Source organism: Hemitrygon akajei, unplaced genomic scaffold (genome assembly GCF_048418815.1).
Source record: "Hemitrygon akajei unplaced genomic scaffold, sHemAka1.3 Scf000060, whole genome shotgun sequence".
Taxonomy (NCBI): domain Eukaryota; kingdom Metazoa; phylum Chordata; class Chondrichthyes; order Myliobatiformes; family Dasyatidae; genus Hemitrygon; species Hemitrygon akajei.
The window spans coordinates 5,418,162-5,443,032 of NW_027331946.1; the positions used below are offsets into that span (position 1 = coordinate 5,418,162).

Below are 24,871 nucleotides of genomic sequence, written 5' to 3' on the forward strand. Positions count from 1 at the left end.
GTGAGTAGAGACATACACAAGCTGCTGTAAGAATTCAACAGTTCAGGCAGCAACTATGGAAATGTGTATACAGTCGATGTTATGGGCCGAGACCCTTTACTCTTTCCCATAGCTGATGTCTGAACGCTGAGTTCCTCAAGCATTTTGTGTGTGATGCTTAGAATTTCGATTTTCTCATCTCACAGTGTGTCTGGACCCTGTCAGGGATGTGTGGGGTCTCACAGTGTGTCAGGACCCTGTCAGGGATGTGTGGGGTCTCACAGTGTGTCTGGACCCTGTCAGGGATGTGTGGGGTCTCACAGTGTGTCAGGACCCTGTCAGGGATGTGTGGGGTCTCACAGTGTGTCAGGACCCTGTCAGGGGTGTGTGGGGTCTCACAGTGTGTCAGGACCCTGTCAGGGATGTGTGGGGTCTCACAGTGTGTCTGGACCCTGTCAGGGGTGTGTGGGGTCTCACAGTGTGTTAGGACCCTGTCAGTGACGTGTGGGGTCTCACAGTGTGTTAGGACCCTGTCAGGGGTGTGTGGGGTCTCACAGTGTGTCAGGCCCCTGTCAAGGGTGCTAGGGGTCTCACAGTGTGTCAGGATCCTGTCAGGGGTGTGTGGGGTCTCACAGTGTGTCAGGACCCTGTCAGGGGTGTGTGGGGCCTCACAGTGTGTCAGGACCTGTCAGGGATGTGTGGGGTCTCACAGTGTGTCAGGACCCTGTCAGGGGTGTGTGGGGTCTCACAGTGTGTCAGGACCCTGTCAGGGGTGTGTGGTGTCTCACAGTGTGTCAGGACCCTGTCAGGGGTGTGTGGGGTCTCACAGTGTGTCAGGACCCTGTCAGGGGTGTGTGGGGTCTCACAGTGTGTCAGGACCCTGTCAGGGGTGTGTGGGGCCTCACAGTGTGTCAGGACCTGTCAGGGATGTGTGGGGTCTCACAGTGTGTCAGGACCCTGTCAGGGGTGTGTGGTGTCTCACAGTGTGTCAGGATCCTGTCAGATGTGTGGGATTTCACAGTGTGTCAGGACCCTGTCAGGGTTGTGTGGGGTCTCACAGTGTGTCAGGACCCTGTCAGGGGTGTGTGGGGTCTCACAGTGAGTCAGGACCCTGTCAGGGGTGTGTGGGGTCTCACAGTGAGTCAGGACCCTGTCAGGTACGTGAGGGGTCTCCATTCAATGTATTCAGCTGTGATAGGGAGCGTAGGAAAACATTGATCCTGGACATTTTCACTTTAGAGAATGTGACAGTGGTTGAAATGATGTTCTTCAATAATCTGGGAGTGTATCTGTTTCATATTCAGAAATGGGTCTGGGAATTTCACTGTCGTGTCTCTTTCCTCGGCAAACAACATGAGGAATAGTGACGAACAAGCTTGCAGCGATTTACCAAACCCTTGGTGCAGGGAAACTGAGGGGTTTCATTGACCGGGTGTGGACTGGATCAGCATTAACAGAAGTGACAGAGACGTGAGTAGTTTGTAAACTTCCTGATTGGTCTATCTCGGGTACCAAATTTAAATTATCATCTTTGGGATTTGTTCCTGTAAGTGAGAGAGACTGAACCACGTTCTGGCTGAGATTCCATATATTTATGTTAAGAGCTTCGAATAATCAGATAAAACGTGGTCTGATGCAACATTGATACGTTTTGTGATATTTGTCTTTCCTACACTCTCTCCTCTGTTAAATATGCAGTTGTGTGATCCAACTCAGTCTGCGGTGATGATGTCTTACAATCTCTTGAGCCCATGCTCTGCCCCGGGCTCCATTTTCACAGACATGATGGGCTTATGGATGTAGTGAGCTTCCCATCCAGACGGTCACAGTTTAACTAATTGCAATATTATTTATAGATATTTTCAGTCCTTTCCACCTTCCTTGCCGCGATCCCACAACCCTCGGTTTCCCTGTCCTAATTCCCATCGCTCACCCTTCCACAGTGCCCATCACACAACACCGGCAGACAGGAATTTCAGCTTCTGTGGACTGAGCTGAGGAATATGTCCCCCAGTCTCACCCTCTCTAACACTGTAGCAGTGTTTGCACTAGGGAGTGCAGATGTGAATACAGCGGAGTTCATCTGCTGCTCTGTGGTTGAACAGACCAGTTGGGATGTTACCTGCTTTTCTAATTAAAGTGATGCTATTATTACTATTCTGTGACTGGAACTTCAGTGGACGCCTAACTCTAAGAAAAGATCATCTGCAGCAACTGGGGGACTTTAGAAGGATAAGGGTGTTCAGGAGGGGGCAGTGGCTGGCAAGAGAAGGTTTTGACTTTTTGGTGTGAAGAAATATAAGTTTTTTTCCATTCTCCAGATCGCCCCCTTCTCCACTCAGACTCCGGTGGGGATCTGTAGTTGCAGGCCCCAGAGCGGTGTGACCACTTTCCTCAAACTCGCCAGCTCTCTACCTCTTTCCACAAAATGTCCTTTGAAAACTCTTCCTCCAGCAAACACGTTTCCCTGTGTCTCACTGTGTTCTCTGTCACAGTGCCAGTATTTACCTGGTCAGATCCTCGTGGCTCAACAACTGAACCGCCTGACGCAAATTACAACCGTAATTAGATAGAGTTAGATAGAGTGGGCAGAGAGAATCAGTCTCCTGGGTTTGAAATATCTGTTACTAGAGGGCGTGCAGTGAAGGTGAGCGGGGGTTGGATTAAGGGGGATGTGAGGGGTATGTTTTTTTTTAAATCAGAGAGTCGTGGATGCCTGGAACACACTGCCTGGTAAGGTGGTAGAGGCAAATTGTTAGAGACTTCTAAGAGACGTTTGGACAGGCACATGGATGTAAGGAAGATGGAGGCAGATGGACATGGTGAAGAAAGGAGAGATTAGAGTTTGGGTGTGTTTGATTTATTTCTTAGCTGTTTCGGCACAATATTATTTGCCTAATGGCTTATTCCTGTGTTATACTCTTCAATGTTCAATGCATGTTCACTTACCTTTCACCTCACTGAGAATCTTTAGTAAAAGTTGAGCAGGAATTGGTCGATGGGAAGAATCATAACCTGTTTGAATTTAAACAAATTGAGGAAATCATTTTTGTCAAATTGTAACGTGTACTGTATTCAATCCAAATTTGAATTAATCACTGATATTATCTCACCATGTTCCTGTATTTCCTTCAGTATTTTGTCCAACTCTGGAACATCATTCCACATTTTCACAAAGGTTTCCCACATCACCCTCGGGGCGCGGGAGCCTTTCTCCATCACCAGGCTCAGGAGGAGTTTAGAACTGTCCGCCCGCTCTCCCTTATCAGCGAGATCAGAGATTTTCTGTGAAGAGTAACGGTGAACATATTGGGGACTGACAGATTCACACAGAGAATGAGAAGTAAATGATGTGCTCTGTAACGGGATCACACTGAGCAGTCACCCGGACGGGTGCTGATCCTGTCTGGACATGGACTGTACATTCTGAGTGCAGAGCACACGGAGGGACATTCACCGTGAACCTGGTCCACCAGTCAATGAGATCCTGGCTGGTCTGTGACCGCTTCATTAACGTGGCTCCAAATCCATAAATAATTCCTCACCGGATTTAACCGTGTAAAACAGAAATCATAAAATGACGATCACAGATGAAGAAAGAAAACAGGACGGCTTTAATAACACAGTGAGTTGCAGAGAAGTTTCAGAAAAGATGATGTGATTCATCTCCTTAATCCGCCAGTGTCCAACACAACAGCGGATTACCGGCTGACACCTGATTGCAGGTACAGTATTTATTTCCCAGTTGTTCTTTTATCTAATTTAATATCCGATGAGTGAGAGTCCCGACACCAATCAGTCCTGTGATGTGTGAAAATTCAAACCCATTCTCCCTCCCACTCACCCGATGTTCCATTACACTGAACTGATTCTTGGCCATTAACGCCAGGCTCACTCCATGCACCCCTCCTTCCATCGCCTGCTCCAGCCTGTCCCGGTAGATATCCGTCAACTGCAGCAGCTGGGAATCGTCCCAGCTTGCCAGGAGCTCGGTGATCACTGAGCTCAGACCTGCAGAGGAAAATGGGGAAAATTAAAGAAATTGCCGACCCCATATTGGGCAGCAACTGTCTCTCTGGAACCTAAAGGTGGTGCGCCAGGTCACCAAACACAGTCCGAAATATATATGCAAACATGAGGAAATCTGCAGATGCTGGACATTCAAGCAACACACACAAAATGCTGGTGAACGCAACAGGCCAGGCAGCATCTATAGGAAGAAGTGCAGTTGACGTTTCGGGCCGAGACCCTTCGTCAGGACTAACTGAAAGAAGAGATAGTGAGAGATTTGAAAGTGGAAGGAGGAGGGGTGATCTGAAATGATAGGAGAAGACAGGAGGGGGAGGGATGGGGCTAAGAGCTGGAAAGTTGATTGGCAAAAGGGATGCAATGCTGGAGAAGGGAGAGGATCATGGGACAGGAGGCCTAGGGAGAAAGGAAGGGGGAGGGGAGCCCAGAGGATGAAGATGGAAACAGAGATCAAGTTTCAACCTTATGAACTCCGCTTTGGCCACAACCGTTTGGAAAGGACTCTGCCAATTTCTGAAAATATAGTAACCCATCACCATCACTCTCCTGGTACTGCCCATCACCACCGCTTTGCTCTGGGTTACTGTCTGCCTTCCTGGTCAACCTCTTACTCAGCAAATCTCTGGGATTTCTCACAAAATGCTGCAGGTACTCAGTAGGTCAGGCAGCGTCTATGGAGGAGAATAAACAATCACCGTTTCATGACAAGGCCCTACAACGGACTGGAAATGAGGGGACAGAAATTCTAAATATTGTCACACTACTTTCTATCCTTGTGGTCCTGATCCAAAACGTCAAATGTTTATTCCTCTCCATGGATGCTGCCCGACCTGCTGAGTTCTGCCAATCTGTTGTAAGTATTTTTGTTGCCCAAAACTTTCAGCATCTGCAGAATGTCTTGTCTTCTGGAGTAACTCGCTATTTTAATGTGCATCACAATCTGTCAGAGGAGCAGGAGCAGACGGTAAATGTACTCCTTCCACGGGTGACTGTGCTTCCCCCAGAGATGTTAACTCTCTCTCTCTCTCATCACTCTGGTCAGTTTTCACCAATATTTTATTAATTACTGATGTTGAATTAAGCCCAGATGCAGAATCAGCAGAGTATCTCTGAATGAAATACTTCGCCAACATACCCGTGTCCTTTCCCGATGTTGACACCTCTGGAACTCCTCCACTGCTCGTACTTTGATCCATTTTGAGGACAGGCGTGATCAGTTTTTGCTGCTCTGTGACAAAAATAAAATAACAGGATCATCAAACATTAATTGGGGTGTAAAGCAAAACACTGTTTTGTTTTTAAACGGAGGCAAACACTTCCAAACATCTTTGGCCTGTCCACTGAACACTTGACGTGGCCGGATCCACCCGCACCCGTCCACCCACAGTCACACAATGTCCATTTCCGCTCTCCATGGATTGTACACTGGACCAGTATTTCTTTGAATATATCACGTGGCTATTATCAGATAGTTACATGGCACCTTGTTAAGCACAATGCAGACCCGCCATACATCCAGAACAGCCAGTTGGGAAAAGAAACTTTGACATAAGTAAAACAAAATGCTGGAATTATTCAACAAGACACAGAGTATGTGAATATTTCAGGTGGAAGACCCTGTATCAGAGCAGAGCCTGTGTGTAGGAGCCATGTATCTGTTCTCTATCTGCATTGTATTCTGCGTTGTGTATTTATGATGCTTTTTATGGTAACAAGTCGCATCAGTGAGGGTGTGGTAAACGGAAAGGGAATCAGTTACAGTCGGCCCTCCTTATGCACGGGGGATTGGTTCCGGGACCCCCCGCGGATACGAAAAATCACTGATGCTCAAGTCCCTAATTTATTTTTATATTGAAGTTCATCAAAGAAACATTTCCATAAGATGTATTTCAGGCATTGTACATATATATCATATAATCATATATATCACAAATCTCCACAAAGTATTTATCTGGGGTATACACTTATAGAAAAGAGTGGAAAGAAAAAAACAAGCAAAAGGAAAGAACTATGTACAAGTAGGGAGTGATGTTTTTTTTTACAACATATTCATTGATTTGTGAGAATAAAATCAGGCCTACGAGGCATTATGTAGTTAAACCATTTTTCCCAGTATGAATCAAATTGTTCCAGCTTATGATTAACAGATGCTGTTATCTTCTCCATTTTGTAAATGTCCATTGTAATTTCCATCCATGCATTTAAAGTTGGGCTCTCCTGTGATAACCATTTCCTAGTAAGAGTCTTTTTACCAGCTACCAACAGGATATTCATTAAATATTTTTTTTTCAACCATTCTTGAGGTATATATATAGGAAAGATATCAATAAATTAGAGAGAGTGCAGAGACGATTTACTAGGATGTTACCTGGGTTTCAGCACTTAAGTTACAGAGAAAGGTTGAACAAGTTAGGTCTCTATTCATTGGAGCGTAGAAGGTTGAGGGGGGATTTGATCGAGGTATTTAAAATGTTGAGAGGGATAGATAGAGTTGACGTGAATAGGCTGTTTCCATTGAGAGTAGGGGAGATTCAAACGAGAGGACATGATTTGAGAGTTAGGGGGCAAAAGTTTAAGGGAAACACGAGGGGGTATTTCTTTACTCAGAGAGTGATAGCTGTGTGGAATGAGCTTCCTGTAGAAGTAGTAGAGGCCAGTTCAGTTGTGTCATTTAAGGTAAAATTGGATAGGTATATGGACAGGAAAGGAGTGGAGGGTTATGGGCTGAGTGCGGGTAGGTGGGACTAGGTGAGATTAAGAGTTCGGCACGGACTAGGAGGGCCGGAATGGCCTGTTTCCGTGCTGTGATTGTTATATGGTTATATATCCAAATTATATGGTCTTACTCTACAAGGGTATTTCACATTTAAAGATGTCTTGTAGGGCATTGTGTATCCCCTTCCAATAGTTTTTGATAACAGGGCAGTCCCAAAAAATATGATAATGATTTGCATTTTGATTTCCACAATTTCTCCAGCAAACAGGGAGGTTACTATCATAATGGGATTTCTGAGAAGGTGTAATAAAATATCTTATTAAGTTTTTCCATCCGAACTCCCTCCATTTCTGTGAATTGGTACACTACCATTGATACCTCCATATTGATGTCCATTCTTCCTCAGATATAATTATCCCTCCCTCCTTCTTCCATTTTGTTTTAATCTATGAAGTCGAATGTGCTTTAAGATTTGACAACCCCTTATACGTGCTTGAAATGATTCTACTACCATTATCTGAATAATATGTTTTTCTAAAGAGCTCTATCAAGCATGTATTTGCTTTGGTTACATTTTTAAGCATTTTATTAACATATTGTAGCATCTGTAAATACCGATAAAAATCTTGTTTTTCTAATAAGTGTTTCTCTTTAAGCATTTCAAAACTGAACAGTGTTCCTTCTTTCATTATGTTGCAAAGAACTGTTATTCCTTTAGCCATCCAGTCCTTAAATCTAGCATCCAACTCATTTGGTGTAAAATCAGAGTCATATGCACACCATTTAAGAATTGCAGTATCTCCCTCTAGATTATATTCTTTTATAGTGGTTTTCCATATTTTAAGACTCCATTTCACTCATGGGTTATCAATAGTATTTATACCTTTGCAGGTTATCATCAGCCAAAATTGCTTGTATGGGGATGGGAAGTACCCGCTCCTCAATGTTTTTCCAGTGAGCGTCATATGATGGGTTGCACCAACATATCACAGCTTTCAACTGTGCTGCAAAATAATAATCTCTAAGAGAAGGCAAGCCCCATCCCCCTTTTCCTTTGCTAATTGCAAAGTTTTGACACGAACTCTAGGCCTTTTACCCTGCCAAATATACCTTGATAGCATCTTGTTCCATTCATTGAATTGATTTTGATTAATCTCTATTGGTCGGGTCTAAAAGAGATATAACTGTCTGGGCAGTATATTCATTTTAATAGACTCAATCCTTGAACTGAGACTGAAAAAATGAATCAGGTTCCATCTTGCCACATCTTCCTTAATTTTTTTTTATATAGAGGCTGATAATTACATTCTGATAATTTTGCCAAATCCTTTGGCATAATGATGCCCAAATATTTGAAAGACTCTGTGTGCCATGCCCAGGGGTATCGACTTTCAATTTCTCTTGGTGGGCTATAGTAAAATGAATGTAATTGGGTTTTATCTATGTTGTATCTTGTATCCTGATAATTGACCATATTGTTCAAAGGATTGCATCAATTTAGGTAAAGAGTATGTTGGATGCCCTAGATAGATCAAAATGTCATCCACATAACAAGCCAATTTATGCTCTGTCCCTTTAATAGTAATTCCCCTGATATCTTCATTTTGTCTGCTGTATTGAGCTAATGGTTCCAGATATAACACGAAGAGTAGTGGTGACCATGCACAACCCTGTCTCGTGCCCCTTTCTAGGGTAAGACTATTTGATAAATATCCATTGATTTTAATCCTAGCAGTAGGATTGTCATATAGTGTCTGTACAGTTTTAATAATTGCGTCTTGGAAATCAAATCTATGTAAAACTCTGTAAAGCAAATTCCAATTAACTGAATCAAAAGCTTTTTCAGCATCCACGCTGATCACTATTGCTTCAATTTTATTTTTTTGTATATGATCCATAATGTGAAGTGTCCTTCGTATATTGTCTTGTGTCTGGCGTTGTCGTATAAAACCTGTCTGATCGTTACGTATCAGTATCGGTAGAAACTCCTCTAATCGTTTGGCCATGATGGAGGTAAATAACCTATAATCTACATTAAGAACGGATAGTGGTCTAAATGACCCGCATTCTATTTTATCCTTGCCTTCTTTCGGTATAGCTGAGATTATCGTTTCCTTCCAACTGGGTGGCATTTGTGCCTTTTTTAGAGCTCAGTTCAGTGTGGAGAGTAAAACACGAATTAACTCATTTTTAAATTCTTTGTACCACTCTGCTGTATACCCATCTGATCCTGGTGACTTGTTTAATTTAAACCTACTAATTGCAGCTTTTAATTCAACTTCAGTTATGTCAGCAGTCATCCTTCTATTTTGTTCTTTGCTTAAAGTAGGTAACTCTAGAGAATTCAAGAAGGTGTCAATTTGGGTTATGCTTCCCCCTGGAACTTTGGAATATAGCGTTTTGTAAAACGCTTCAAAAGCTTCTTGAATTTCACTTAGCTTATTTTTTTTATCATTTTCGTTCTTGGGTCCCTAATTCTATGAATTGTATTTTCTGCTATCTTTTTTTTCCAGTTTCCACGCCAGTATTTTCATAGATTTTGATCCACTTTCATAATATCTCTGTTTCAGAAACATTAATTTTTTCCTGATTTCTTGCGTAGCCAAATTATTTATTTCATTCCTAATTCTTTTAATTTCCCCAATGTACCTTGTGCCAAATTGAATTTGTCTTTTTCTCTAGTTCCTTCAGCCTATTTTGTAATTCCTGTAATGTTTTATTCCTTATTTTTTTCTTATATGAAGATATCGCTATAATTCTCCCTTTTAAGACCGCCTTCAGAGTATCCCATAAAATGGGAGGTGAAATCTCTCCATTATCATTAAATTCTAAGTAGAGACCAATTTCTTTTTTAATTTGTTCCTTAAAGTACAGATCATTGAGTAGACTAGAATTTAGCTTCCAAATAGTATTCTTTGGTTGTAGGTCAAAATCAACAGATAAATATATAGGTGCATGGTCACTTACATCTATTGTCCCAATTCCACAGCTGTTTATTTTGTCTTTGTCTTTTCTAAATGTTATGAAATAGTCTATACCTGTATATACAGAATGTGGAGCAGAATAATGAGTGTAATCCCTTCTGTCAGGGAAAAGGTCCCTCCATATAGCAACTAAACCAACATCCTCAAAAAGTGTATTAACTTTCTTATGTAAAGTTTTTGTTTCATAGGTTTTTCTATTGGAAGAGTCTAAGTTTGGTTGTAATTGTAAATTTAAGTCTCCCTAACATATCAGGAGACCTTCTGTTTCCGTTACCATAATATCAGTAGTTTTCTGAAAGAAACCAATATCACTTCCCGGGGGTGCGTATATATTCAATAGAGTAACTGAATTGCCATCTATATTCCCCCTTACCAGAATATACCTGCCTTCTTTATCTCCCATTTCGAATACTTTTTTCAAAATTTAGCTTACTTGAGATAAGAATAGCAACTCCTCTCCTATGTCCTAATTTATATGAGGAGAAAAACAGATTAGTGAAGCCCATTCTCTTTAGTTTTTTATGCTCATTATCACTTAAATGAGTTTCCTGTAAATATACTACATGGGCTTGTTCTTTTTTCATTTTGGATAAAATTTTCTTATATTTGATTGGATTTAATAGCCCATTTACATTAAAAGAAATGAATTTTACCTTGTCTTTAGCCATCTGTATTTATCTGTCAATGTATCATTGAAATTAGAATAAAACTTAATCGATCAAACCCTGAACAAATAAGAACCAAGAAACTCAAATAATAACAAAAATGGCAATGAACGTGTGATTCCAAGGCTGAGGTCTCTAGTAAATGACCCTGTGTTGAGCTAGAGGAAATGTCTAGCTGTGGGGGATTAACCCCTCCATTTGTGAGTTGAGGGCCCCCATTGCAGTATTCATAAAAGTCAGTGAACAAATCCATTACACAGAAAAGATTTCCCTGTGTACTCCTCCTATCTCTCTCTCTCTCTATACACACACACACACACACACACACACACACACACACACACAACGCACATACACATAGATATCATTCTCATTTTGGTGGGGAAAAAGGAGAAAGTGAGCGAATAAAGAATAACAACTAAGTAATATAAAATCTACATTATAATAAGTATTTCTCCAGATAAGTATATCACCGTCTACTTTTGCTTCCGTTTAGCTTCTCAACATTTTTAAAATTAGCCAAACCTTTTGGCTCTTCTGAAGGGGGTGAGGACTGTCTTTGGGAAACTCCCAGTCTCTTCCTGATATGTTTCTCTCGGCTTCCTCCCATCTCCTGCCTTCTCGTTTCTCGCACTATTTCCCAAGCGGAGCGGGATAATTCCTCAGCCAGGTTTTCCTTCGTTTTGGTCACGCTGATGGGCAACCCTCTGGCCTTCATGTCTGTAGTCGCCTCTTGCACTGTCTGGTATAACTGCGTCCCGTTGTCATAAAACACAAGAAGTTTAGCAGGGTACGGAGTTTGAAATCTAATCTTATTTTGCTTTAATACTCCCTTTACTCAGAGTATTCTTTGCGTTTCTGGAGGACCGCGGGGGGTGGGGGGGGGTAATCTTGGTTGAAATATATTAACTTATCCTCTAAAAACACTCTCTTCTTACCCCAGTCCCTTCGTAGAATCTCCGCCTTGGTGCTGTACCGAAGGAATTTAATTATAATTGAGCGTGGCTTTCTATCCTGGGTAGGTTTAGGGACTAACGCGCGGTGGGCTCTTTCGACTTCCAGCTTCATAGCCGGGGGAAGCTCCAGTGCGTCCCGCAGTAACTTTCCGACAAACTCCGTCATAGACGAGCCCTCCGCTCCTTCGGGAACGTTGTAGATTCTGATATTTTTCCGCCGTGATCTTCCCTCCAGATCAAACAGTTTACCTTCTTGGTGATGTGTTATTTTTATTGTCTTACTCAGTATCCGTTCCACGTTTTGAACGCGATCTTCCACCTTCTTGATTCGAGTCTCTGCCGCCGCTATTTTTTGATTAACGCTGGCGAGCTCTGCCTTAATATCACGGAGCTGCTGCTTTATTTCTTTCTGGACCTCCATTATTTCTTTCAGGATTTCGAAGACATTCACCGCTTCGACTGAACGAGGCCCAGCAGCTGTCTCACTCGCACGCGGTCGGGTCGGAGAGCCGCTCGCTGCACTCCTCTCGGACGCAGGCTCTGCAGTGTCACTTTTTTTAATTTCCATTTCTTCTCCCCATTCTTGCCCCTCTTTTCAGTTCAAATATTTTTCAGAAAATATTATATTTGACCGGTTAATGGGGCTTAATACGCGTGTTTCCGGTGGAGCTGGTGACTTAAGTTGCCATTCTCGACGATGATGTCACCGGAAGCCTCAAGTCCCTTATTTAACATGTCAAAATGTGGTGGTCTTTAGGACCCATCAGAACCCCGGACTTTATTTAACCTGTCTCAGTGCGATGGACTTTAGGCCCTGGTGCAGCTCTGAATCCACAATGTGTCTGTTCATGAAAATAATCACGATAACGATTGAAACTAAGGTGGAAGTAATAAAGCGATCAGAAAGGGGTCATTGGAACCTTTAGGCTACGTCAGTCAACGATCAGAACAATTTTAAAGGATAAAGTGAGAAAGGCTCTGCCCCAATGAAAGCTACAATTATTACTAACAACACAGTGGTTTAATTGTTGGGTTTTTGATCCTCCACATCAACCTGGCACGGTGGATAGTGCACTCGGGAGTGGTCTGTCACTGGATCCAACTCAGGAAAGCCTGGTGCTGAAACATAGTTCTTAAGCATTTTATATGCATGGAAACGTAAAACATATACTATATACTAAGACAAACGTTTAACCAACTGATGCTAAATAATACCGGATGTACCTGTTCTGACTTACTTAGTAAGAGGATTTCCAATTTTTTTTATCCCGATCCATGATAACCCATGCACTTACTCCATAATACTATGTAAAATAGTTGTTATACTGCATTGTTTAAGGAATAATGACAAGAAAAAAATGTCTGTACATGCCGGAACAGCAAGTGCTGAAAGAGCAGCTCCGGGTTTTCACGATTCATGGTTGGTTGAATTCGCGCATGCGGAATTCGTGGATATGGAGGGCCAACTGTACATATCTATGCTTTATTCTGTGCGGTACACAGCTGGGGACTGTCGGATGTCATATCATTTTCTCAAACATGCTGAACTTACACTTGTGTACACTTCAGTTTCATTACTTCAAGATTATATGTTTGCTAATTGCTAATAAAGGATCAAATAGATATCACCGACATTTGTAACAATCATCACTGGAGCTGAGGGGACACCATGCAAATATAACAAATCCGTGGGGTTGCCAGTAACGGCAACTTGGTTTGGTTAGAATTCACCGCTACATTCTCAACAGATGTTTCTCAATCTGCCGATCATTTAAAATATTCTAATGTACTTAATGAATACTTTGCTTCATTATTCACAAGTGAAAAGGACCTTGGAAGTTGTGGGGATGACTTACAGCGGACTGAAACACATGAGTGCATAGACTTTAAGAAAGAGGATGTGCTGGAGCTTTTGAAAGTCATAAAGTCGGATAAGTCACCGGGACTGGATGAGATGTACCCCAGGCTACTCTGGGAAATGCGGGAGGAGATTGCTGAGCCTCTGGCGATGATCTTTGCATCATCAATGGGGACGGGAGAAGTACCAGAGGATTGGAAGGTTGCAAACGCTGTTCCCTTGTTGAAGAAAGGGGTAGAGATAACCCAGGAAATTATAGATCAGCAAGTATTACTTCAGTGGTGGGCAAGTTTTGGAGAAGATCCTGAGAGGCGGTTTATGAGCATTTGGAGAGACATGGTCTGATTAGGGATAGTCAGCATGGCTTTGCCGAGGGCAGGTGATGCCTTATGAACCTGATTGAATTCCTTGAGGATGTAACAAAACACATTGATGAAGGTAGAGCAGTGGAAGTACTGTATATGGATTTCATTAAGAGGTTAGCCAAGGTTCCCTATGGAAAGCTCATTCAGAAAATAATGAGGGATGGGATCCAATGAGACCTTGCTTTGTGAATCCAGAACTGACATGCCCACAGAAGGCAAAGGGCGGTTGTAGATGTTTCGTATTCTGCATGGATGATAGTGACTAATAGCATTCCGTTGGGATCTGTTCTGGGACCCTTTCTGTTTGTGATTTTTACAAATGACCTTGATGAGGAAGTTGAAGGAATGGGTTAGTAAGTTTGCTGATGACACGAACATTGGGAATGTTGCAGATCATCTGCAGGGTAGTCAGATGTGACCGGGTTAAAGAACCAGCAGAAATGGAAAACACACAGGAGTATGGTATTGCTATAATTAATAATGTTTATTAGCAAACCTAGGGGGTAAATGGGTACAGTCTTACAATGATGAAGAGAATTCAGTTCAGTTCGAGGTGGTTGGTTGAGTAACATTGGAGAGAGGGAGAGAGAGAGAGAGAGAGAGAGAGAGGTGAGCTGATGTCGTCGATCTTCCTGTTGTCTTCCGAAATCCTGTTGAAGTCACCGACTGTGACCATAACACGTACGACCGTTCTTCAGTGGTGGAATTATCACCCGGGCAAGGATGGACACACAGATAATTCCCCACCGGTCGCACCTTTTTCACTGTGAGCCACTGATCGATTTCCCCGAATCGATCCTCCAAAAACCCCACCTTCATGTGGGTGCACCAAAGCTTGTTCAGTGTCCGAAACCGTGTGTCTCTGGGTGTGACTGTCTGTGCATGAGCAGACCTGGTTTTTATCCCCCACGTTGGACACCAGCTGTCCATCAACCTGCTCCGCCCTCCTCTCGCTGCAGGAACTTTAACAAGCAACCAAGTGTCCTCGTGGAAAGATAAACAACTTGCAGAGAAACAATAACATCAATCTTTAGAGCAGTTTCTCTCTCTCTCTCTCTGCATTGCATGCCTCCTTCTCTCTCTTAATAGCAGCACAGTTGATAGGGTCTATTCTGGACCCCCGTTACAAACTAGGGTTACCAGTGACACAGTGCAACAACATAGGATGCAGAACTGGGCAGAGAAGTGGCAGATGCAGTTCAATACTGATAAGCGTGAAGTGATTCATTTTGGTAGGTCGAATTTGAAGACAGTATAATATTAAATGGGAAGACTCTTGGCAATGTGTTGGATCAGTGAGATCTTAGGTTCTGTGTTGATAGAACACTCAAAGCTGATGCCCATGTTCACAGTGTTGTTAAGAAAGGATATGGTGTGTTGGCATTCATCAGCCATAGGATAGATTTCAAGAGCGTGAGGTAATGTTACAGCTATATAAGACCTTAATTAGACTCCACTTGGGAGCACTGTGTTCAGTTCTGGTCACCTCACTGCAGGAAAAGATATAAATGCTATAGAGAGAGTGCAGAGGAGATTTACAAGGATGTTGTCTGGATTGGGGAGCATGCCTGATGAGAATAGGGTGAGTGAACTCGGCCTTTTCTCCTTGAAGTGATGGAGGACGAGAGGTGTCCTGACGGAGGTGTATCAGATGAGAGGGATTTGTTGCATCTATAGCCAGAGGCTTTTTCCCAGGGTTGAAATGGCTAACAAGAGGGAGCATAGTATTAAGGTGCTTGGAAGTAGGTACAAGGGGTATGTCAGGGGTAAGTTTTTCACACAGAGTGTGGTGGGTGTGTGGAATGCACTGGCACCGACGGTGATAGAGGTGGATACAATGGGGTCTTTTAAGAGACTCTTAGATTGGTACATGGAGCTTATAAAAATAAAGGGCTATGCTCCGAGGAAATCCTAGACAATTTCTAGAGTAGGTTACATGGTTGGCACAACATTGTGGGCCGAAGGGCCCCTATAATGTGCTTTAGATTTTTATGTTTTATGTTTTTCACATTCGACCTACCGAGCTGCCAAGATGATCATCACTAATCAAATCTCACTGAGATTTCTCAGGTCCTGTTGAATTTATTGCCAAGTGCACAAGTACGGGAAGGTACAGGGACAGAGAAACACTGACTTGTGGCAGCATCACAGGCAAGTACATTCAGATAACACACGGAACAGCAATTGTACAATAGTGTCACTAACAATATGAAAATACAGTCTGCCAGAGTTTGCCCCCAAAGTGGTGAATTTCTCTGCTTGCCACCACCGTGGGCTCAGTCGTTTCCATAGACGAGCCCCTCATGTCCCTTCTCCACTGTTAATGGGCTCCTTCCCCCATCCTGCTCCTTGATCCCCCACCGGGGCAAACAACCTCTCAGACTCCATCCTCTCCAACCCCTCACACCATATTTATCCTCTCAGCTAATTCCCTCTTCTTCCTCCTTCTGTCAGGATCCCACCCTCCCCGGGGAGTCAGCATCAACCGATGGGCCGAGCAGTCTCCTCCTACCGCTTAGCGATACATTAGACACAGGCCACAGGAGATACTTCAGAAGCGCCCCCAACTTCCCTCAGAGGGAAATGGAAAAAATCAAAATGCTGGACATTTACTTTGAGATTTGTTCCGCTTTGATGTGGAGTTCGCAGCAGGAGCGTTGTATGTGGTCAGCGCGGGTAATGTCGTCTGACTGGTCCTATTGGGTGTAACCAGTAACTGAAAACTCTTCGCACCAATGGGAAGAGTGTAACTCCTCTGTTGACTGTGGGGTGGGGTGGGACTGTTCAGGTAATTGTTACTCAGCGCCAGTGTAACACAAGGAACTGCTCACGTGATGTCAGATCCCGGTGTGGGGATCCCACACGTGACATTAGGCATGTGAGGCTGCAAACTGACATCAGATCCCAGTGTGGGGGCACAGAGTGACGTCACATGGGTGAGAGCTTGTTTTCATAAGCTGTTCAATGGACTTTTTTAAAATGATTTCATGGGAACAAAGAAGGAAAATTAACAGGTTTCATCACTGAATCCAGGGTTGTGTGAGGGAAAGCCCCCTGCTCTGTGCCTGACTTTGCCATGTTGTTGATGGAGTGGGAAGCGTGGCCTTTTTCTTGAGTTGGGTTACAAAACCCCAAATGTTTCCGGGGAGGACTTTCCAGGGTGATCTGGTCTGGGGTGGGTCAGTCAGTGCAGTATCCTGATCACCACCCCTTTTGATAGAGTCTACAACAGAGATATAATCAGCAAACTTATACATGGTGGTGGAGCTGTACTTAGCCACACAGTCACAGGTGTAAAGCGAGTAGAACAGGGGGCTAAGTACACATCCCTGTGGTGTTCCTGTGGATTGTGATGGAGATTGTGGAGGAGATGTTTTTGCCAATCTGAACCGAGTGGGGTCTACAAGTGAGGAAATCCAGGATCCAATTGCACAGGGAGGTATTGAGGTCAGGTCTTGGAGTTTACTGAATAGTTTTGAGGGGATGGTGGTTTTAAAGGTACTCTGATAATTTTTACTTTAAACTTCCTCAGCGTCCCGTTTGAGGCAAATGACATCGAGCTGCAGCTCCAGTTCCTTAACGCATTCTCTGAGGAGTTGCAGCTTGGTGCACCTCATGCAGATGTGGATATCTGGGAGGCAGTAGATCTCCCAGAATTTCTAGTAATTTCTCTTTTTTATTTTAAATAATGCACAAACGCTCACCGATTTCAAGATGCTTGTGACGCCCTGAACAGATTTTGCATAAATGCAATGCCCATATTCATTAGTTTTCTCTTCATTCCAATACAGTCCAGACAGTGAGTGTTCACAACATCCTTCCCCACCTCACTGTCAATCTGTTACATCTGCTCCGAAGGTCAGCTGTCTCTTTCACTGAGGGGCAGTGATCAGAGAGCCAAAAGAAACATGCAACACTCCTTCGTCAGCGGTCACTGAATAAGTGGCTCACCAAAAATAAACAAAAAGGCAAACAACAAAGCTCTTCATCGTAAACTGTGAGTTTAATCAATACCTAGAGTAATGCGGCAGCATTCTGTAACAATGAAATGAAAGTTGTAATGGCTCCTTCTACCCTGCCTCGTGCTGCATTTAATTCAACCTGCGCTGGTGATGCTTCTCCCGGCTCACTGCCCCGGGGGCGAGGGTCCTCTCCCAATCCCGAGCCGGCAGGCTATCCCAACACCGAATGAAAAGGAAACCGCCGGCCATCCGGGAAGAGTGAGCATGCGCAAAGTGATAGTTACATCATCAGGGCCGGGAGGGAGCAGGACTGAAATCAAACCCACAGTGGGACACAGGATCCCCTGGCTGGTGGAGGGTCTCCCGTGACAATAAACCAGATCCGCATTTTAATTGTGTGGAAATATCAGATAGACTGAGAATTCTGGCTTAATTGAAGTGTACACCTTTTTGAGAAGCTCAGAAAAATAGAAAAGGCCAAATTCTCACATAAATGGGTAATATATCCGGAAACACTGGCTGCATTTTGGCAGGTCGTAAGAGTGGAATGGAGTCAAGTAAAACACATTCCCCGCCCACAATGAAAGGACGTGACTGATGTAGATCGTTGCCTCCTGGGTAACTAAACACTTTGACAATGTCGACCACAGGTACCTCTTCCTCTAAAAGTGAGTGAATCATTCAGATCGCTGATCACTGAGAGGAATTATGTTTGTTGGTCATTAAAGTTCGCCCTGGGTGGTTTGGATGGAGTTGATGTGGAGTTCGGGGTGTCACAGTGAAAGAACCGGACAGCCAAACACTCTGACCTTGTGACCTCCGGCCACGGATGATGCCACGGCAAACCTCCTGCAAAACCCATGCGCGGTGCTGACCCCAGCTGCCACCGTCCTGTTTGGGTGGCAGCGAGGAAGGGGCTGATCTCGAGTTTGTGTAAATCGAGGGCCGGATGCAGTGGGAAATGGTCAGGATCGAGCTCTGCCAACAGCCAGAAGCTTTGGGCTCTTCCATTCTTGTCAACCCCGTTTCAGTTTTGTGCCTGAGCTGGGATTGTGGGATCAGTTAGTTGTGGGTCCCCTTGCTGGGAAGGTGGATGTGGGTGAAGGGGATCAGTCTACATGTGTGGGCGTGGGCTGAATGGTGGGAAGGATGTGGGGCGATTGGCAGGGTAGAGGGAGGGTGGGGAACTAAGCGTTATCAGAGGCTGCGTGACTCGGGGAGGATGAGCACGGGGCAAATTAAGCTGTAAACAAGGGAGGATCTGGTCTGTTGGATCAGACAGCTCAGCTTGCGCATCCTTTCAGGAAGCAACAATACTATCTTCATGTTAGTTATTGTCTAATCTTACTGTTAACATTGTGCTTATTACAGGGTCCCAGAGTCTGGGACATCTGTTACCAGCATGGACTGCGAGTGCAGACTGGGATGGGGCAGCGGGTGTCAGTGACCGCTGCACCAGAGAAGGACACGGAGGCTAACAGGAATAAAATGTTTTTAATATAAAGTAAAAGTAAAGTGCTGGAAACTCGGTACATCAGACTGGATGTGTGGAAATAGAAACTGTGGAAGACCCGGTATCAGAACTGTCCAGGATGCTGCCCGATCTGCTGAACGGTCCCAGCATTTTCTCTTTTTTACTTTCAATGATGCACAAATATTGACTGATTGCAATATGTTTATAGATAGATAGATAGATACTTTATTCATCCCCATGGGGAAATTCAACTTTTTTTCCAATGTCCCATACACTTGTTGTAGCAAAACTAATTACATACAATACTTAACTCAGTAAAAAATATGATATGCATCTAAATCACTATCTCAAAAAGCATTAATAATAGCTTTTAAAAAGTTCTTAAGTCCTGGCGGTTGAATTGTAAAGCCTAATGGCATTGGGGAGTATTGACCTCTTCATCCTGTCTGAGGAGCATTGCATCGATAGTAACCTGTCGCTGAAACTGCTTCTCTGTCTCTGGATGGTGCTATGTAGAGGATGTTCAGAGTTTTCCATAATTGACCGTAGCCTACTCAGCGCCCTTCGCTCAGCTACCGATGTTAAACTCTCCAGTACTTTGCCCACGACAGAGCCCGCCTTGCACAAATGTAATGCCCACATTCATTAGCTTTCTTTTCATTCCAACACAGGGTTAATACAGGCGATACAGTCAATGTTCACAACATCCCTCTCCCCCCACTATCAAGCTGTTACATCTGCTCCCAAGGCCACTAACTCTCAATGAGGTGCAGATCCTGTGGGCTGTTCCCGGCAACAGAGAAAGTGGCTCTCCAAACATGATCAAAAAAGGAAATAACAGACTCAAATTTAAACGCTGAGCGTCTCCATCTGACAAAGATTAACACAGCGGCCATTTAGCAACCTCGAAATTAAAATTTAATGGCTGCCATTACCTTACCTCATGCTGTATTCAAAAAATCCTCTGGTACTTCCAGGTAATAAACACCGATTTCAGAAATAACTTAGTGAGTCAAAAATACTTCACAATGATGACAACGGTAGAAGAGAGATTGCTGATATAACCATACAACAATTACAGCACAGAAACAGGCCATCATGGCCCTTCTAGTCCGTGCCGAACGCTTTCTCTCACCTAGTCCCACCGACCTGCCCTCAGCCCATAACCCTCCATTCCTATATATCATTGAGGTGGTGGGATATAGAATGGGTATAGATTGAACAAGATGGTTGATATATATCATTGAGGTGGGGGATACAGACTGGACAGAGGTTGAACAAGATGGTTGATATATATCATTGAGGTGGTGGGATACAGACTGCACAGAGGTTGAACAAGATGGTTGATATATATCATTGAGGTGGTGGGATACAGACTGGACAGAGGCTGAACAAGATGGTTGATATATATCACTGAGGTTGTGGGATACAGACTGGACAGAGATTGAACAAGATGGTTGATATATATCATTGAGGTGGTGGGATACAGTCTGGACAAAGGTTGAACGAGATGGTTGATATATATCATCGAGGTGTTGGGATACAGACTGGACAGAGGTTGAACAAGATGGTTGATATATATCATTGAGGTGGTGGGATACAAACTGGACAGAGGTTGAACAAGATGGTTGATATACATCATTGAGGTGGTGGGATACAGACTGGACAGAGGTTGAACAAGATGGTTGATATATATCATTGAGGTGGTGGGATACAGACTGGACAAAGGTTGAACGAGATGGTTGATATATATCATTGAGGTGGTGGAATACAGACTGGACAAAGGTTGAATGAGATGGTTGATATATATCATTGAGGTGGTGGGATACAGACTGGACAAAGGTTGAACAAGATGGTTGATATATATCATTGAGGTGGTGGGATACAGACTGGACAGAGATTGAACAAGATGGTTGATATATATCATTGAGGTGGTGGAATACAGACTGGACAGAGGTTGGACAAGATGGTTGATATATATCATTGAGGTGGTGGGATACAGGCCGGACCGAGGTTGAACAAGATGATTGATATATGTCACTGATGGTGGTGGGATACAGGCTGGACAGAGGTTGAACAAGATGGTTGATATATATCATTGAGGTGGTGGGATACAGACTGGACAGAGGTTGGTCAAGATGGTTGATATATATCATTGAGGTGGTGGGATACAGACTGGACAAAGGTTGAACAAGATGGTTGATATATATCATTGAGGTGGTGGGATACAGACTGGACAAAGGTTGAACAAGATGGTTGATATATATCACTGAGGTGGTGGTATACAGACTGGACAGAGATTGAACAAGATGGTTGATATATATCATTGAGGTGGTGGGATACAGACTGGACAAAGGTTGAACAAGATGGTTGGTATATATCAGTGAGGTGGTGGGATACAGACTGGACAAAGGTTGAACAAGATGGTTGATATATATCACTGAGGTGGTGGGATACAGACTGGAAGAGATTGAACAAGATGGTTGATATATATCATTGAGGTGGTGGGATACAGACTGGACAGAGGTTGAACAAGATGGTTGATATATATCATTGAGGTGGTGGAATACAGACTGGACAGAGATTGAACGAGGTTGGCAGGGGATGAGCAGATGGATCCAGATGGGATAAGGGATCAAGGACGATCACTGATGGTTCTCCAGCAATACACAGAGCATTAATTAATAGTAGATACTACTGTACTGCTGTATAAAAGATTCTAAAACGACCAAGATAGAACAACAGGAAATTGGGCATGTACCCTTCTGCCCTAACCAATTGTTATCAACGCACCACAGAGAGTATCCCATCCAGATACTTGACACCTTCATCTGGCTACTGCTCTGCCCATGACTGCAAGGAACTGCTGAGAGCTGTGGATAGAGCTGAGCACATCATAGAAACCAACCTCCCCTCCCCTATCTACACTTCCCACTGCCTCAGTAAAACAGGCCGTGTACTCAAAGATCCCCACAACCTGGGACATTCTCACTTCTCACACATACCCCATCGGGGAGGAGCTACAAAACCCTGAAACCATGTAGCATCAGGCTCAAGGATGGTTTCCATTCTGCTGTTCGGAGCAAACTGGATGACCCCAGTGTGATAAGATGGACAACTGACCACACTGTGTTACTTGAAGTGACCAGACACTTTCTGCATGGCACTTTCTCTGGAACCATAATGCTTTGTAAGACTGTTATTGTTTTACCTTGTATCACCTCAGCGTACTGTTTAATGAATTGATGTGTGTGGTTGGTACGCAAGACAAGATTTTCAGTGAACCTCTATACAGGACAATAATGAACAGATTTCCCATATTAATGATGTGGAAATTATTAGACAGCCTGCGTTGCCGGGTTGGATCTTCTCCAGGGAGAGTTAAGTGAAGTATAGAATATTTTTTTCTAGGAGCCCAGATACATGGAAACAATGACCGAACCCAGGCATCAATCCAGGTGAAGTTTGGATCCGATACTTTCCGATCCGAAGTTTGGTGATAGAGGTAAAGTTCCCCAGGTACATCTTAATGGATGGGTTCAGTCTCGGCGTCACCACCTCATCCCGCTCCTGGGACCAGAACACCGGGGGATGAGCGGCGACTCATCACAGGCGGTTCGGTGTGAAGGTCCCATAACCCGGACCGACCACGACAGGTTGTGTCCAGGAAGCAGTGGAAGTCGGCTGTTCAGGGAAACAACGGGAATCACTGCCCAATGTCGCTTGGGTCCGCTCAATTCTCACCTACGGGATCTCGTTGGTCTCGCCCCACAGATTATGATCGTTCCCCCGGCTCCCCGCCCCAGGAGGCGAGGTCACTCTCCGGATCCCAACCCCACGCTCGATCCGCCGCATCCATCCACGAGAAATCACTGCCCATCCCGAGACTGAGCACGCGCAGTGTGATCGTGCATCATAGAGCGGGGGCAGGGCCTCCGAAACAAACCTGCAGATGCTGCCGATCTGCAGTAAAAGGGAGCGGGAAACAGGGTCATGTGAAGGTTGCAGGGTCTCTCATTTAAACCAGTGACTCTGATCCTCGCTCCTCACACACTGCCTGATCCACCCGCCACATTTTCCACATTTCAAAGTTACACAAGCTACGTTTTTAATTGTTCTCTCTGCATCTTCCCTGTCCCATCCCTGCACATCTTGTGTCACTGAGATAGGGGTTCGATTCCTATTACTGTCCAACAGACAATTCAGACCCAAAAAGGAATTGTGCAGGTTTCATATAAACCACTTCTATGTTTATAAACACTAATATCTATTTACTCCCCTGGGTTCACTGGACAGGAACACTGAAACATCAAGTGAGAAACAGCAGGAGGCCATTCAGCCCCTCTAACCATCAACAAGATGACGGCTGCTCCATGTTTCATCCCAATCTTCATTTCCCCGATCCCCTCGGTCTCCAAACATCTACCGACCTCTGTCACTATTTCCACCTTCCCACCTCCCCCCTCACCTGGATCCACCTGTCTCTCCCCTGCTCTTGCCCCATTCCCACCCCTCACCTCTTTTCTCTGACTATTTCCCGTCCACTCTCAGTCCAGAGGGAGGGTCTCGGCCCGAAATGTTGACGGTCCAGTTCCCTCCACAGATGCTGCCCGACCCACTGAGTTCCTCCGGCAGTTTGTTCTTTGGTCTGTATAACCCGTGTTAGTATGGGGAGCGGGATTTTACACCATATTCCAGGTACAATCGCAACAAAGCCCAAATAATTGTTAAAGTAATTTTCAGTCTTATACCAATGAGTCTTACCATCAATACAATGTACTTTTGACCTCCCTCCCTACCCACTGCACCTCAGACACTCACCATTTAAACACACTCAGTGTTTCCGTTTCTCCAACAGAACTGGGTGATCTCACATTCCCCACATTGGGCTCCAGCTGACCTGTTGTTCCCCACTCACTCCTTTTGCCTCCGTCTCCCCGAAACCTCTCGACAACACACACAGAACATAGGACAGTACTGCACAGGGACAGGCCCTTTGGCCCACAATGTTGTGCTCAACCAATTAAATTTGTTATCAGAATGTTAGCCAATCTAATCCCTTCTGCCTACAAAATATCCATATTCTTCTATTTTCCTCACATTCATGGCCTATTGAAATGTCTCTGGAAAGTCCCCAATGTGTCTGATCTACCACTACCCCAGGCAGCACGTTCCAGCGACCCGGCACTCTCTGTGTAATAAACACGGCCCCTCACATCTCCTTTAAAACTCCCCCTCTCACCTTAAATGCATGGCCTCTGGTATTAGACATTCCTACCATTGTAAAAAGACATTTTCTATCTACTCTACCTATGTCTCTCATAATCTTATAAACGTCTATCCAGTCTCTCCCCAGCCTGCAGGGCTCCAGAGAAAACAGCCCGAGTTGTTCAACCTCTTGTTACAGTTCATGCCCTCTAATCCAGGCAATTTCCTGGTAAACCTCTTCTGCGCCCTGTCCAAAGCCCCGACATCCTTCCGAGAATGGGGGCGACCAGAACTGCATGAAACACTCCAGATGTGGTCTAACTAGAGTTTTAAATAGCTGCGACACAACTTCCCGACATTTGAACTCAATGCCTCGAATAATGAAGTTAAGCATACTATTTGCCTTCATAACAACCCTGTCAATCTGTGTAGTCACTTTCAGTGAGCAATGAATTCCGATATCCCTGTGCTCACCGACACTGCTAAGGGTCTTACATTTACATTTGACCTACCAATGTACCAAGATGATCATCACTAATCAAATCTCACTGAGATTTCTCAGGTCCTGTTGAATTTATTGCCAAGTGCACAAGTACGGGAAGGTACAGGTACAGAGAAACACTGACTTGTGGCAGCATCACAGGCAAGTACATTCAGATAACACACGGAACATAA

General features: G+C 44.1%; 1 protein-coding gene across 1 annotated transcript in view; it reads right to left on the reverse strand.

Moving 5' to 3' along the window:
• Nucleotides 1-24,871, reverse strand: part of LOC140721733 (NACHT, LRR and PYD domains-containing protein 3-like) — a 943,069-nt gene that overhangs the window by 869,040 nt on the left and 49,158 nt on the right. The window contains exons 5-8 of the mRNA XM_073036528.1: nt 5,144-5,236; nt 3,824-3,990; nt 3,093-3,264; nt 2,929-2,994 (exon numbers count right to left, since the gene is read on the reverse strand). Of these exons, the coding sequence (XP_072892629.1) occupies nt 2,929-2,994; nt 3,093-3,264; nt 3,824-3,990; nt 5,144-5,204 (466 nt within the window). The 5' untranslated portion in view covers nt 5,205-5,236. The remainder of the gene's footprint in view (nt 1-2,928; nt 2,995-3,092; nt 3,265-3,823; nt 3,991-5,143; nt 5,237-24,871) is intronic.